This window comes from Dermacentor andersoni, chromosome 6 (genome assembly GCF_023375885.2).
Source record: "Dermacentor andersoni chromosome 6, qqDerAnde1_hic_scaffold, whole genome shotgun sequence".
NCBI lineage: Eukaryota > Metazoa > Arthropoda > Arachnida > Ixodida > Ixodidae > Dermacentor > Dermacentor andersoni.
The window spans coordinates 4,004,875-4,020,948 of NC_092819.1; the positions used below are offsets into that span (position 1 = coordinate 4,004,875).

At 47.7% G+C, this 16,074-nt stretch overlaps 1 protein-coding gene across 2 annotated transcripts in view; it reads right to left on the reverse strand.

Moving 5' to 3' along the window:
• The window catches only part of LOC126521606 (activating signal cointegrator 1 complex subunit 3-like), a 414,950-nt gene that overhangs the window by 206,460 nt on the left and 192,416 nt on the right, over positions 1-16,074 (reverse strand). For both annotated transcript variants that reach the window (XM_055065750.2, XM_055065751.2), the window contains 2 exons: positions 14,077-14,302; positions 1,209-1,459 (listed from right to left, as the gene is read on the reverse strand). In XM_055065750.2, the coding sequence (XP_054921725.1) occupies positions 1,209-1,459; positions 14,077-14,302 (477 nt within the window). The remainder of the gene's footprint in view (positions 1-1,208; positions 1,460-14,076; positions 14,303-16,074) is intronic.

Genomic DNA, 16,074 nt, shown 5'->3' on the forward strand with positions numbered 1-16,074 from the left:
CTGCCTCTTGCGTCAGTGCCTCCGCAAAACTTGAGATTACGCAACTGTCCGGTACTAGACACAGGGGCAGACAGTACACAACTCCAAGCAATCTTGGCATGCCCATTCTTCGCACGTGCGTCGGATTGCCCCTAGGGCGCACGGGCTGCGTGTGCACACCCAGCCACACTGATGACCATGCGCAGCCATGATGGCTGTGCTAGAAAAGGAGACGCACGCCAACCCCCACCTCACACGTGCTTGATTGCGGAACATGACACTGCTCTGCTTCGGGGTTCGGTTGATCTTGGTCGTGTGGCATGCGATCTGAGAGTTGCATTCGCAAGCAGCCGCTTGTACTTCAACCATTTGTGTCCACCATATTATTTTGATATTCCTGCACAGCGGCAGTGAAATTCCGTCGTGCTGAAATAGTGTATAAACACACATCATATTGAAGTATTAAATATGTGGCATTCTATGATCATGAAGTTATTAAAAGGTAAATACTTTGTTATATTGAAGTTTAGTTATACTGAGGTTTAACTACATAACTTGCCTTCGAGCTGTTAAGAACTGGCCAACCTGATGACTATGAGCAATGGTGAATGACCAATGCATTTGACAATTACACCACGTGGCAACTTATGATGGGGTCAGAAAACTACTTATTTCAATAAGGATGAGCACAACGAGAACAAGGTAAAAGCGGGAGTGAACGTTTCGACAAGTGGACTCGTCTCTTTCAAGGCGGAAAAGGACAAGTCCACTTGTTGAAATGTTGGCTCCCGCTTTTACCTTGTTCTTGCATTGCTCACCGTCTTGAATTTACATCTCTCTCCTTCCCCGTGTTTCCCCTTATTTCAATGAGGTCATACACAATATGTTGGGTGTATGTGATAATTATTTAAAGTGTTAAAATATGCAAACCTAAAGTACATAGTTCAGGAGAGCACGTTGTTGGGCGAGTCGGTCGTACATACTTAAGGAAGGGAACTGCGCTAAAAAAGACACGGACGAGTAATGACATGGAGTAATGTCCATGTCATTACTCGTCCGTGTCTTTTTTAGGGCAGTTCCCTTCCTTAACTAAAGTACATAATTTTCACCTGCACAATATTTTTGGCTGCAGGTACTGCTTTGTTAAATTGAAGTTTGACTGCTCATGCAGCTTTAGCATTCCCAAAATGATCTCATACGTGCCCCAAGATTTATTGTTTGCAGCATACCTGGTGTTTTGTGAGAATGAAATATTCATAGTGGTAGATCTCGTCAGAGTTTGGGTCCTCCACCCAGATCCAGAAGGCCTCTGCCCCTTTGTGGTATCGGTCGCACCATCGAAAGTCAGGAGTGATGTCCAGCTGGACCTTCAGCACTGTGCGTGTGATTGGCTGGATCCTGGGCACCACTACAATCTGCGGTATCTGCCTGGCCAACAGCTCCACTGTTGCCCCAGCCCGTATATTGTGCACCATCATGCCTGTCCCAGGAGAAATAAAAACTGTCTTAGCTGTAGAAAGCTAGAAGGCAATCACAAGTGGTCATAGTAATGGACAAAACAAACAATTGCTCACAGCTCTTTTCGAGCTGCACCTGTTTACCACTTGACGGCACTGCTGATGCTCTTAACAGCAATTACATAACTAAAAAGCAAAATGAAGGAACATACACACACACACACTTGTGCACTTGTCAGATGCAACTGCCATTGTTGCCATTAGGTAGATAAAGTTCATATAAAAAAAATGGGTACAATGAATTATCAGATATAAAGAAGCAAATATAAAATTTGGTTGGTCATGGAGCAATCTTTCGCTATACTGAAATGAAAATGTGGGATCCAACACAGTATCAGTTATAGAAAAGCAAATTTTTCTTTGCATGTGCTTCAAAATATTGTTACGGGGGTGAAAATATATGTATTTACAATATATACAGTTACAAGGTTGTAGCTCAGTAGCCAGGGCAACACCATCTACCGATCCTCAAGACCCTTCAACCTCCTCTTTACCTCCCAACATCCTCTTGTCCACAGTGGCACAAACTTGTCATCATCATCATCATCAGCCTGGTTACGCCCACTGCAGGGCAAAGGCCTCTCCCGTACTCCTCCAACTGCCCCGGTCATGTACTAATTGTGGCCATGTTGACCCTCCAAACTTCCTTATCTCATCTGCCCACCTAACTTTTTGTCGCCCCCTGTTACGCTTCCCTTCCCTCGGAATCCAGTCCGTAACCATTAATGACCATCGGTTATCTTCCCTCCTCATTACATGTCCTGCCCATGCCCATTTCTTTTTCTTGATTTCAACCAAGATGTCATTAACGCGCGTTTGTTCCCTTACCCAATCTGCTCTTTTCTTATCCCTTAACGTTACACCTATCATTCTTCTTTCCATAGCTCATTGCATCGTCCTCAATTTAAGTAGAACCCTTTTCGTAAGCCTCCAGGTTTCTGCCCCGTACGTGAGCACTGGTAGGACACAGCTGTTATACACTTTTCTCTTGAGGGATAATGGCAACCTGCTGTTCATGATCTGCGAATGCCTGCCAAACGCACCCCAGCCCATTCTTATTCTTCTGATTATTTCACTCTCATGATCCGGATCAGCAGTCACTACCTGTCCTAAGTAGATGTATTCCATTACCACTTCCAGTGCCTCACTACCTATTGTAAACTGCTGTTCCCTTCCGAGACTGTTAAACATTACTTTAGTTTTCTGCAGATTAATTTTTAGACCCACCCTTCGGCTTTGCCTCTCCAGGTCAGTGAGCATGCATTGCAGTTGGTCCCCTGAGTTACTAAGCAAGGCAATATCATCAGCGAAGCGCAAGTTACTAAGGTATTCTCCATTTACTCTTATCGCCAATTCTTCCCAATCCAGGTCTCTGAATACCTCCTGTAAACACGCTGTGAATAGCATTGGAGAGATCGTATCTCCCTGCCTGACGCTTTTCTTTATTGGGATTTTGTTGCTTTCTTTATGGAGGACTACAGTGGCTGTGGAGCCGCTATAGATATCTTTCAGTATTTTTACATACGGCTCGTCTACACCCCGATTCCGCAATGCCTCCATGACTGCTGAGGTTTCGACTGAATCAAACACTTTCTCGTAATCAATGAAAGCTATATATAACGGTTGGTTATATTCCGCACATTTCTCTATCACGTGATTGATAGTGTGAATATGATCTATTGTTGAGTAGCCTTTACGGAATCCTGCCTGGTCCTTTGGTTCCTGATTTTATTTGCAATTACCTTAGTAAATACTTTGTAGGCAACGGACAGTAAGCTGATCGGTCAATAATTTTTCAAGTCTTTGGCGTCCCCTTTCTTATGGATTAGGATTATGTTAGCGTTCTTCCAAGATTCCGGTACGCTTGAGGTCATGAGGCATTGTGTATACAGGGTGGCCAGTTTTTCTAGAACAATCTGCCCACCGTCCTTCAACAAATCTGCTGTTACCTGATCCTCCCCAGCTGCCTTCCCCCTTTGCATAGCTCCCAAGGCTTTCCTTACTTCTTCCGGCGTTACTTGTGGGATTTCGAATTCCTCTAGACTATTCTCTCTTCCATTATCATTGTGGGTGCCACTCGTACTGTATAAATCTCTATAGAACTCCTCAGCCACTTGAACTATCTCATCCATATTAGTAATGATATTGCCGGCTTTGTCTCTTAATGCATACATCTGATTCTTGCCAATTCCTAGTTTCTTCTTCACTGCTTTTAGGCTTCCTCCGTTTTGAGAGCTTGTTCAATTCTATCCATATTATACTTCCTGATGTCAGCTGTCTTACGCTTGTTGATTAACTTCGAAAGTTCTGCCAGTTCTATTCTAGCTGTAGGGTTAGAGGCTTTCATACATTGGCGTTTCTTGATCAGATCTTTCGTCTCCTGCGATAGCTTACTGGTATCCTGTCTAACGGAGTTACCGCCGACTTCTATTGCACTCTGCTCAATGATGCCCACAGGATTGTCGTTCATTGCTTCAACACTAAGGTCATCTTCCTGAGATAAAGCCGAATACCTGTTCTGTAGCTTGATCTGGAATTCCTCTATTTTCCCTCTTACCGCTAACTCATCGATCGGCTTCTTATGTATCAGTTTCTTCCGTTCCCTCCTCAGGTCTAGGCTAATTCGAGTTCTTACCATCCTGTGGTCACTGCAGCGCACCTTACCGAGCACGTCCACATCTTGTATGATGCCAGGGTAAGCGGAGAGTATGAAGTCTATTTCATTTCTAGTCTCGCCGTTCGGGCTCCTCCACGTCCACTTTCGGCTATCCCGCTTGCGGAAGAAGGTATTCATTATCCGCATATTATTCTGTTCCGCAAACTCTACTAATAACTCTCCCCTGCTATTCCTAGTGCCTATGCCATATTCCCCCACTGCCTTGTCTCCAGCCTGTTTCTTGCCTACCTTGGCATTGAAATCGCCCATCAGTATAGTGTATTTTGTTTTCACTCTACCCATCGCCGATTCCACGTCTTCATAGAAGCTTTCGACTTCCTGGTCATCATGACTGGATGTAGGGGCGTACACCAGTACAACCTTCATTTTGTACCTCTTATTAAGTTTCAGAACAAGACATGCCACCCTCTCGTTAATGCTATAGAATTCCTGTATGTTACCAGCTATATTCTTATTAATCAGGAATCCTACTCCTAGTTCTCGTCTCTCCGCTAAGCCCCGGTAGCACAGGACGTGCCCGCTTCTGAGTACTGTATATGCTTCTTTTGGCCTCCTAACTTCACTGAGCCCTATTATATCCCATTTACTGCCCTCTAATTCCTCCAATAGCACTGCTAGACTCGCCTCACTAGATAATGTTCTAGCGTTAAACGTTGCCAGGTTCATATTCCAATGGCGGCCTGTCCAGAGCCAGGGATTCTTAGCACCCTCTGCAGCGTCGCAGGTCTGACCGCCGCCGTGGCCAGTTGCTTCGCAGCTGCTGGGGACTGAGGGCCGGGGTTTGATTGTTGTGTTCATATAGGAGGTTGTGGCCAAGTACTACACCAGGGTGGCCAATCCTGCTCTCGTGAGAGAGTGCGTAACCGGTTCTGGTCACCGGGATCAGGCCGCACTCCAGACCTGTTTATGCAATTTTATCAATACGCGGATTTTTTTTTTTTTAAGTCCGGTGGAAAATTGCGCGGCACCGGGATTTGAACCACGGACCTCTTGCACGCGAGGCGGGTGTTCTACCTCTACGCCACCGCTGCACAAACTTGTACGTGACATTAACCCTCAGCGGCAGAAGCATCGTCTCGATGCTTCCTAGGATGTCGACTCAGTGTGCGAGTTATAGGGCTTTAGTCGCGAAACGTGCAGAATATCAGTTCTTGGTTGGGTAGAAGACGTCAAGTCACAGGTGATATCTCCTATGTGAGGCTGGTGACTTGGCGAAGAACTCGGTATGGCCTGATTTATCGTGGCAGCAGTTTTCGGCAGCAGGAGGGTACCGTATTTACACGATTGTAAGTCGATGACTTTTTTTAAATTTGGAAGTCTGAAGTTGGGGAGTCGACTTATAATCGAAACCAAAACATGGCCCCGCCAAAAAAGCGAGACCAACGGGAGCTACAACGTAGTTACAATTTTATGTTTGCTCTATGGCCCCCGTATCCCGTATGGCCCCCGTAACCCGTATCTTTTCGCTATCCCGCGTGTTTGTTCGCTTTTCGAAAGGGTTTTTCAACATTTTTGAGAGTTTTACAGTGCACGCAACACTCATGGGGAGGGTGTCGATAGTTGATGGAAGCGCCGCTGTTCCCATTTGCGGCGGTGTTGTGTCGGCAGCGGCAGGCAAGTGGGGGCCCACGCCCAGCGAACACGCGGCAAGCGCCGACGTAGAGAGGGAGACGTGGAGCTAACTGCTCCTGATGAAAACCGGAACGAAGATTGAGCCGGCTCGCGGCCGTTTATTACTAAAAAGGACTTCACACGCCAGATGACACCTCCTGGTTGGTCCCAGCTCGTCATATGACAGAAGGGGGGTGCGCCATCTAGCCAAACTACCACGAAACATAAATGTAGGATAACACAGAGATCTGGCAGGGGGCGACGCTATACTACATCATCCCCCCCCCTGGAAACAAAGTAAGCAGACAGGTAAACGCGCACACAAGACGCGCACTTAAGTCCAAAGGCAATTTCAGTTCGTTCCCCCCCACGTTCACACACGCGCACCAGTCGCACACAAAGCACGCAATTAAGTCCACAACAAATTAAGTCCGTCCCCGCCCAAGTTCACATACACGCGCACCAGTCTTGGGCACCAAAGCACAGGCAGTCACTCAAACAAAATCCGACAAGGAACACGGCACAAGACTTGCTGCCCCGCAACAAGGAACACATTTTATACCTGTGTGAGTGAAACATGTGAACTGTCTCCTAAATGTCACAGCGAGGCCCCTAGCCGTGGCATTTCGAAGACTGCAATACACTCTAGATTCAAGAGACATAATCATCGAGCCACGGAGGCCGTTTTCTGTCACGCTGAGGACGCGTGCGTACCTCAGAAGAACTTTGGGGTTTGCGACGCGTATTGGTCGACTTTGAAGACCCAATCGTCCCACTACTATTTCCCTTTCCTGGTTGGAAAACTGAATGTGGTTGTCGCTCAAAGCTGGAGAGGGTTGCCCAGGAAGCTCCTCTCGATGTCCCAACAAGTCCTGGGATGCTACCGATTCCCCCACGGAATCTGAAACGATTGCCGACCGTGTAGACTCGGAAGTGATACAGTCAGACAAACTACTTAACTGATGCTTATGACTATGAAAGGATGATGTCACGACAGACGAGTCATCGGAATGACTATCCAGGTTTGAATATGAGTACAAAAAATCTTTATCCGTTCTGGACAATGTACTATGTTTTGAATTATCTGCTACTGTGGTTAACTTAGACGCATTCCACGTCTTCCCATCAATGAGTACAAAAGAGGATGGTCCTACCTGGGCCTTAACTGTACGAGGTTTACTGTACTTAAAAAATCCTTTCTTGGCAAGTTTTACTTTGACGGTGTCTCCCACCTTGATACGAGTTGCCTGAGCACCTCTACGTTTGTCTACATACTGTTTAGTTTGCCCCTGTTTCTGAGAGACTCTCTCGCGAACTTTACTGTTCTGAACCGCTGTGTGCTTATGCAACCTAAAGTTGCTAATATCTATCTTCGAACGAGGTTGACGACCATGTAGTAGGAAAGCCGGGGAGAGACTCGTTGTAGCATGTGGCGTAATCCTATAGGAACCCAAGAATTCTGAAATGCTTTTCGAAGAATCTCGACCTTCAAGCCTTGCTACCTGCAGATGTTCCTTAACGACTTGGTTGAACCTTTCTATTTGACCATTTCCCTGAGGATAATAGTTGGAGGAGACAAAATGAGCGATTCCCTTTTCCTTTAGGTAATCTTCGAATTGTTTTGAAACAAACTGTGGACCATTGTCCGTAACTATAGAGTCTGGCAACCCTTCACGGCTGAAAGCCCAGTCAAGAAGCTTAATGACATCATCTGTGGAGATGGAATTAGTACCAAGTACTTCTGGCCACTGCGAGTAGTAATCAACTAGGGTGACTAGATACCTGGGTAGGTCATGTTTAATGGACCAATGATGTCCATTCCCAATTTCTGCCAAGGCCCATTCGGCCATTCGACTGGCTGCAATGGAGCTACATGAGGCTTTGCAGATTTGTCTGCCAGCTTACATACATGACAATGCTTTACATACTGTTCAACAGTGCTATCCATCTGGGGCCACCAATAGCGTTCACGAAGAAGCTGCTTGGTACGTACTATACCCTGATGATTTTCATGTGCCAGCTGTAGAAATGTCGGTATTAGAACACTGGGTATTATGACACGATCACCACGCATGAGTAATCCATCTACAAAGGACAATTGTTCATTTACATGAAAGTAAGCTATTAAAGCATTGTCTATGTTTTTCTTAGAAGGCCAACCCTCTGCTAGGCATTTACTGACCTTCTGAAGAGTTTCATCTGTGCTTGTAGCAAGTTGCACTGTTTCCTTGTCAACGACTGATGTGACTTAGGATACTATTTCTTCCTCCTGAACTACATTCTGCAAATCCTTTACTGGAAGTCTAGACAAGGCATCAGCCACTAAATTTTCTGACCCTTTGCAATATTCAATCTGAAAGTTCTAATACAGGAGCCTGGCTGACCATCTTGAAATGCGAAGAGGTCGACGACCTGAGTCGCCAGCGGACAGTAATGCAACTACTGCTTGATGGTCAGTTCGAAGAGTGAACCGTCTACCCCAGAGGTAAACATGCCATTTTTCACATGCGAACAGACATGCTAGCGCTTCACGCTCTCCTACAGAATACTTTCATTCAGTTACGGACAAAGTTCTAGATGCAAAAGCTACAGTTTCTAGCTTAGAACCATACGGTTGTTGTAACACAGCACCAACACCAACATCAGATGCATCAGTCGTGACTACCACAGGCAATTCAGGGTTGAAAATCTTAATGACAGGGGAACATGTAAGACGAGCTTTCAACTGATTGAAGCTGCGTTAAGCATCATCAGACCAAGCAAAATTTTGCCCTTGCCTGAGCATGAGGCGAAGTGGTTCTACAAGTTCTGCATAATGATCAATGAACTTGGCATAGTAAACGGCTAATCCTAAGAAGGATTGCAATGACTTAATATCTGTAGGAGCAGACACATTCAGGATTGCTTTTACCTTGCTCTCTGTAGGTGAAATGCCTTCAGCTGAAATTTTATGGCCCAGAAAAGTCAATTCTCTCACAGAGAAGACACATTTTTCATTCAGTTTCATACCACTGTTTGAAATGCAAATCAAGACTTCTCTTAAGTTAGCATCATGCTCAGGTTTTGTCTGACCCCATACCAAGATGTCATCAAGGTAACAGACAACATTCTTACAACTCTGCAAGATTTGTGACATCATTTTCTGAAACACTGCTGGCACGGATGCCAAGCCAAAACAGACACGCTTGAACCTAAATAAGCCTTCATGAGTTATGAATGTAGTGAGATCTCTACTATCTACATCCAGTAACAGCTGATGATAAGCAGATGCTAGATCCAGCTTAGAAAAATATGTGGCACCATGAAACATTTGTAATAACTCTTCTACGTGCGGCAAAGGATACCCATCAATGACAATTGCCTTATTCGGTTCCCGTAGGTCAACACAGAGCCGGATGGCTTTTTTGCGCACCACGACGAGTGGAGACACTCATTCAGAAGCCTCGACGCGCTCGATGACGTCGCAGTCCTCGAGACGTCGCAGTTCATTTGTCACCTGGTCACGGAGAGCCAGGGGTAGTCTGCGCAACTTTGAAGATACTGGTTCCATACCTTGCCGCCGATGTATTCGGTGCACAAAGTTTTTGACGAGTCCCAACTCGCCACTGAAGAGGTGATCAAAACCCGGAGGCACACCTGTGGGGCTCTGTACTGGAGGAAGCGAAGCCAGGCAGCATGTCAGTGACGTACCGTCGATTTGTATCCCCAAGCGCTGGATGGCGTCAAGACCCAACAGTGATGTTCCTGTAGACATTACGTGGAACGTGACTGAGCAGGACCTTTGAAGAAACTGGACAGTGGCTTGGAAAAGGCCTTGAATGTCGATGCGTTGCTTGGTGAAATTCCTCAAGTCCACAGCTGTTTTTGACAGTCTGTGCTGTCGACCAAAGTGCTTTCCAAAATCTTCGGCCGTCATCAATGACACAGACGCTCCTGTGTCCACGAGCAGCCGCATGGCGACGCCGTTAACCACGACCGGGACTTGTAAATCCCTTTTAGCTTCCAAAGTGCTCACCGTCAAGACAGACGCGGACGGCTGTCCTGCGGAAGTTGAAGACAGCGTCTCTGCGGAAGAGACGTGCTGAACAGTACGGGTTTTTCGGCATACTGATGCAAAATGGCCCAACGTGTTGCAGGCGTTGCACCGCCGGTTCCTTGCTGGACAATTCCTGTACGTTGCAATATGCTTCGTGCTGCCACACCGGTCGCATAAACTACGGTCGACATTAGGGTCTCTCTTCGCATCCTGTGCTTCATAGCGGGTCCCGGAGGAGCCTCGCGGAAGATGTCGGCCATCTTGGCGGCTCCTCGAAAGAAGTCGGCCATCTTCATGGCCTCCCGGACTGCCTTGCTGCTTTGCTTGACGCTGACGCTGCGCCGGTTAACTGCCTTGCTGCTTCCTGCTCCTCATCTGCAAAGTACTTCCGTTGTGCCTCACGCCCGAAAGCGCTGACGAGCGCGGACGCTCGTCGCGCGTCCATCCAGTCGCCACCGCCGGCCGCTTCGAGGTGGGCCTGAAAATTTTTTTTCCATCGATGCCATGGAATTAACGGTGGCCCGGGCAAATCCAGAAATTAGGGAAGGTTCGCCGTAAAAGGCGCCATGCCCGGTAGCGTGCAGGAGACAGTGCAGGAGGCAAGCCGGAGCTCGCAGCAGGAATGGGGCAAGGAATAACAAGGGGGGCGAGAAGGCCTAGGCTTGGAAGCCTCGCGACGCCAAGTGCGTCGGCGGCGTTTGCCTGCCGTGCAGACACGTAAGGGTCGCTTCACTTACGAAGCTCGTTGGTTTCCCGGGGCTTTGGTTGGAACCGCTGCGGGAATCCCATCCTCGTCGCCATAAGATGTTGTGTCGGCAGCGGCAGGCAAGTGGGGGCCCACGCCCAGCGAACGCACGGCGAGCGCCGACGCAGAGAGGGAGACGCGGAGCTAACTGCTCCTGACGAAAACCGGAACGAAGACTGAGCCAGCTCGCGGCCGTTTATTACTAAAAAGGACTTCACACGCCAGATGACACCTCCTGGTTGGTCCCAGCTCTTCACATGACAGAAGGGGGGTGCGCCATCTAGCCAAACTACCACGAAACATAAATGTAGGATAACACAGAGATCTGGCAGGGGGCGACGCTATACTACAGGCGGCACCCTCAGAACGGCGGCGCTTGCGGGGAGTATCGGTAGTTCATGGAAGAGCAGACACCACTCGTGGGTTTCTCTTTCTCTGTTGAAAGTCATTGGCATTGGTTTGACGCATTGCACTTGACTGCCGGCTACTTCCATGCTTCCCCAGTCGTCATGAGTGCTCCAGGCCCACTAATTGTTCGGCACTCGTTCACAGCAGCATTCAAGAGGGCTGCCATCCTTTACGCCGAAGAAACAAATCACTGCGCAGCGGGCTGCAATTTTGATGTTTCTGAACGGGTGGTGCGAGAGTGGCGACTGCAGCGAAGCGAAATTTTCACCTGTGACGGTAAGTGAGAAGTTTCCCACGTGCCGAAGTCTGGACGCTTTCTGGAGCTGTAGGCTAACTTGCGGCGTACGTCGCTCAAGTGCGTGATCGGTCGCTGCCAGTGAAGTGCGACATGGTCATGAAGCAAACCCGGACCTTCACCTTTTAAGGCCCTGCTCCGCCGTGAGTACAACGTGAGTGGCTGGCGGCAGAAGACCGCGAAATTACGCCAACCGGACCTGTCAAAAGAGTCTCCCTGACGGCTGCGTGTGGTTGGGTGCATTCAGCATGGGCTGCTGTTCGACAAGATGTCGTGGTGCGGTCGTTTGCCAAATGTGAAATTTCACTGGACGACAATGCGCTGTGGGACCGCAGAAATGATGACAATGGCAGCACTAGTGAAGACGAGTAGTCCAGTGACCATGTCAGCTACTAATAAATTTTCGTTATCGAATGCGCCCTCGAGTATGCTCCTTTTTTTTTTTTTTTTTCTTTCCTGTCACGCGATATGGGGGGGTCGACTTACATTCGAGTCGACTTACAATCATGTAAATACGGTAACTAAAGCAGGACAAGTGATCCAGGGCTGAAATGAACGTCCAGACAACGACTGTCGTAACGGTGCTTTTGGCTAGTCTAAGAAGCCAGAAGACGGTCACAGGCAATGCGACATGCTGTGGCCGCGCGAACAATGGCGTCGTGAGCACAGAATGTGGTAGTGGTGGCATCGGAAGGGAGCAGCGAGTCAAGAAGCAGGAGTGGGTCACGGCCATATAGTAGATAGAATGGAGAATAACCAGTAATATCGTGACGCGAGCAAGTGTACGCAAACGTCACGAAGGGTAAGGTGCAGTCCCGATCCCGGTGATAATTGGACATGTACATGGAAAGCAGGTCCATGAGTGTACGGTTGAGACGCTCGGTAAGTCCGTTTGTGGGTGGTAGGCCGTCGTGAACTTGTGGGACATGGAGCAAGAGCGAAGAAGGTCGTCGACAACCTTAGAAAGAAAACAGTGGCCCCTATCAATGAATAGCCGACGTGGGGCACCAGGAGGTAGGATCACCTCATGAAGGAGAAAATCAGCCACATCAGTTGCGCAGCTCGTAGGGAGGGCCCGCATTATGGCGTAAGGCGTGGTGTGGTTCGCCGCAACGGCCACCCACTTGTTGCCCGAGGATGAAGTTGGAAATGGGCCAAGGAGCTCCAGGCCAACGCGGTAAAATGGCTCACTGGGGATATCTATAGGCTAAATGTGCCCAGCGGGAGACAATGGAGGCGTCTTGAGACGTTGGCACAGTTCGCAGGCAGCGATGTAACTTCTAAGAGAGCGATTAGCCCAGGTCAGAGAAATCGCCAGCACACACGGTCGTACATACGGGAGACACCCAAATGACCAGTGGTGGGCACATCATGTAACTGAGAGAGGATTGCAGAGCGCAGATGCTGGGGAACGACGAGAAGCAGTTCAGCAGCATGTGGATTCATATTGTGTCGGTATAAGGTCCCATCCTGGAGAACAAACATACGAAGGGAAACTTCCTGTTGCTCTGACGCATTTTGACCGTTTGTCTAAAGTCAGATGGCACGAATCGAGCATGACTGGCTCGAGAAAATTGCTGGGGAAACACATGCTTGCGTTGACCCACCATGTTGAAAACCTGACTTGCCGCTGGTGACGCTTCGATTTTTTTTTTATTTTCGGTAAGTCATCGGTCGATTTACACCATCAAAAGTGCAACGAAGCTATGGACAGTGTTTTATTGTGATGTAGGCCGATTATGGCAAGCGGCGAGCAAATTTCTAGACCAGCATCCCTGAAGTCATCTTCCGAGTTTGTTAATGTAGCTCCTCCCATTGAACATGGCACTTATAATCGGAGGGACACTTCTTTTGTGCTTTTTGTTACATTTCAGTGCCAGAAGTGCTCTTTAAAGCAGTAAAACTTTGCTCATTGAGCACACCCCATGGACTGCTACGGTGCTGCCCGCGGTCTTTTGGCCACTTTTCGGCACCCAAGAGACCGCGGTTTTCTGGAATCACAAAGCGTCAGGAAAACTTTATTCTGATGTGGATTCTATCATGGGGGACATCAACGATGTGATTACGACTGAGATTAATGGTTTGGGCGCACTGCACCATGAAATTCGACAGCTCCTGTTCGCTCCACAGTAAACAGCTGAGAGCTTGGTACCCGTTACTAGGTGGTCATCAGTTGTGGGTATGGTACTTTTATGGCCTGTTCTGTGGCTGCATGAGACTAATTCGTCGACGGTATTAATGTGACAATGCATGCACAAAAGGGTTGCCATCGACGGCGATGCCTTCGCTCGCCACCTCACTCTAAGTGGGTCAAGCTCTTTATGTGTTTAGAGTAATGTGGCATAAAATGTATGCGTTTGGGTTGGGACTGAAAGAAATTTTGAATAAAGTGATTTCGGTATAACGAGGGATTACTGTGTGTGTGTGTGTGCGCGTGTGTGTGCGCGCACGTGCATGTGTGTGTGTGCATGTGTGTGTGTGTTATTTGGCAGAACAAAAGTGTGCTCATGGGCACTAGTTTGTCAGCAAATAATTCTGGACTATGTACACAACCCACTCGGGATGACATACCAACAAACAACAAGCAAAACTCAACAACAAGCAAAACTCAGGAAAAGAGGCAACGAAAATTCTGCTTTAATAAATAACGTCTTCATCACCTAGCTTGGGAGTAACAGACTCATGGAAGCAACAGGCAAAGGTGCTCACGAAACAGCTTTGTTTTAGCAGTTCATTCCCCATTTATACTAGCAAGTTTCCAACTTTCCGTCAGACACACAACAAACAAGTGCAGCCTTGAACCCTCACCAATGTCCTTGCCACTGAGGTCCTTTATTTGCTCCAGGCTCATGTCTTTCTCCTCAAGGTTTCTCAGCACACTGCAGCTGAGCTCCGAGAACTGTTTCAGGGGGGTCTCAAAGTGCCAGGTCTGTCGCTCAACAACCTTGCACAGGGTCAGCATGCGGCCTGCCATAATGGCCCCACCAGCCCTTAGCACCATGTCAAAGAGGGCACGAAGAATCCGTGTGGCATTCTGCAAAGGAAATGGCACCAGAGAAGAAGGTGTCATTCAAAAATGCCAGTCACAAACACGATGCATAGGGGCCAATGAGTGATTTCAGGCACCATCCCTTACAGCAGCCGCACATGTTGGTCCCATTTGTCCTTTCAAAGGTACACTGCAGAGGCTTACAGGTCTCCACATTGTTTGCACTTTAGCTCTTGTAAATAGATTTTACAGGCAACTGCACAAATGGCACAATCCACTTTTTGCATTGCACTGTTACGCCACCTTAGCTGGCACCTCAAGAATCAATATGTATGACTTTGAGGCACAGGGATGCAGAGAGGCACATTACATGAAGCGACCTGAAATATCTTGGTGCATTTATCAGCAATTCTTGAAATTTTCCTTTTGTGTCAATGGGCGCTTTTTGGGCAGGACACCGATGCTGATGACGGCATGGTGACCAAAAAACACGAGTCACTGCAGTGCAGCTATGGCTTTTCATGGTGCTTTGCCAACAAAGCCAATCACCATATGATGGCCGCTGAACAAATGAACGAACGTTACCACACTGTAATGCGATAGCCACAATGACTGAGCTTGCATTTATATTTGGTCAGGCTCAATATAAATCCCAATGTGCTTCGGAAGTTGAAATGCACGAATTTGAGCACTCAGCTGGCCTACATCATGCTTGACCAGGTGTTCATTTCTCTCAGCAGATGTTAACCCTAGCATAGCCTGTAGGTCATGCATCTGCCACTCTTAGACCTGCACTGAACGTATCCAATAGGACAATAAAAACTGCTCTTATAGTGCAGTTTCGACAGTAGTGGCCATAGCTCTAGGGGCAACAATGCAACGAGAGTGTTTCTACAAAACTATAGTACGTACCAGAACAGTGCATTTGTTTACATCAGCACACACAACCATCACTCACTGTTTGCTTAAACTACAGTGGAAACTGCTCAGCACTGACCCGAGATGGCGAAATGCTGCAAAACATGCAGGTTTATGCATATGAGAAGCGTTATATCACACTGAGATGAGCCAATATGTCCATCTCAGCACTTAGAAAATGGCGATAACAGGAGGTCGTATAGCAGGCATGTACCCAGGGAGGGGGGAGGGCCTGAGGGCCTCCCACCCGCCCCCAATGCCACCACCCCTCACACACATTCCTAAAGCACCGCCAAATAAATTTTCAGACTCGACAGCTGTTTGGCAATTTACATTTTGCTACCTTTTTCCCTCCTTTTGGATGACTGTACTTATCGGCATCTCCTGCAGTGTGAAAGCCAGTTTTCTCATTGATGTGGTGCCCGCGTGATTAGCTCGAGATGCATTAAGTTGTCACCATCTATTGCAATGGTCCCGCGCATTGCCGCTGCTTCTTTAGTTCAACCTTCTTTGTTTAATCTGATCCAGGGTCCAGGAAAGGCATTCAGTTCGCAGTGAGCTGGTCTGTATGCTCGTGGAGCCAGAGAAAATGCCAGTTGCGTTTAACTTTGCCTTCTGCTTTATTATTTACTCCAGTGACGGCTTGCCACGACGCTGGCAGATCCTCGGAACCATATACCCGTGATATGGGTTAGATAAGGTGGAAAATAAAATAATGTGAAAGAGCGTCCATCATTAAACCCTGCAATAAATGTTAAACCCATAAGCAATATGTCAACCGTTACCTCATCTGGTTTTTCCATAATTGTACAGCCCTTTTTGTGAAAAATTGGCAACTGGAAACAAGAGCCGCAAGGAGATGAGAAACCAAGCGATCTACTAAGGGAGAGAGCTGAGGA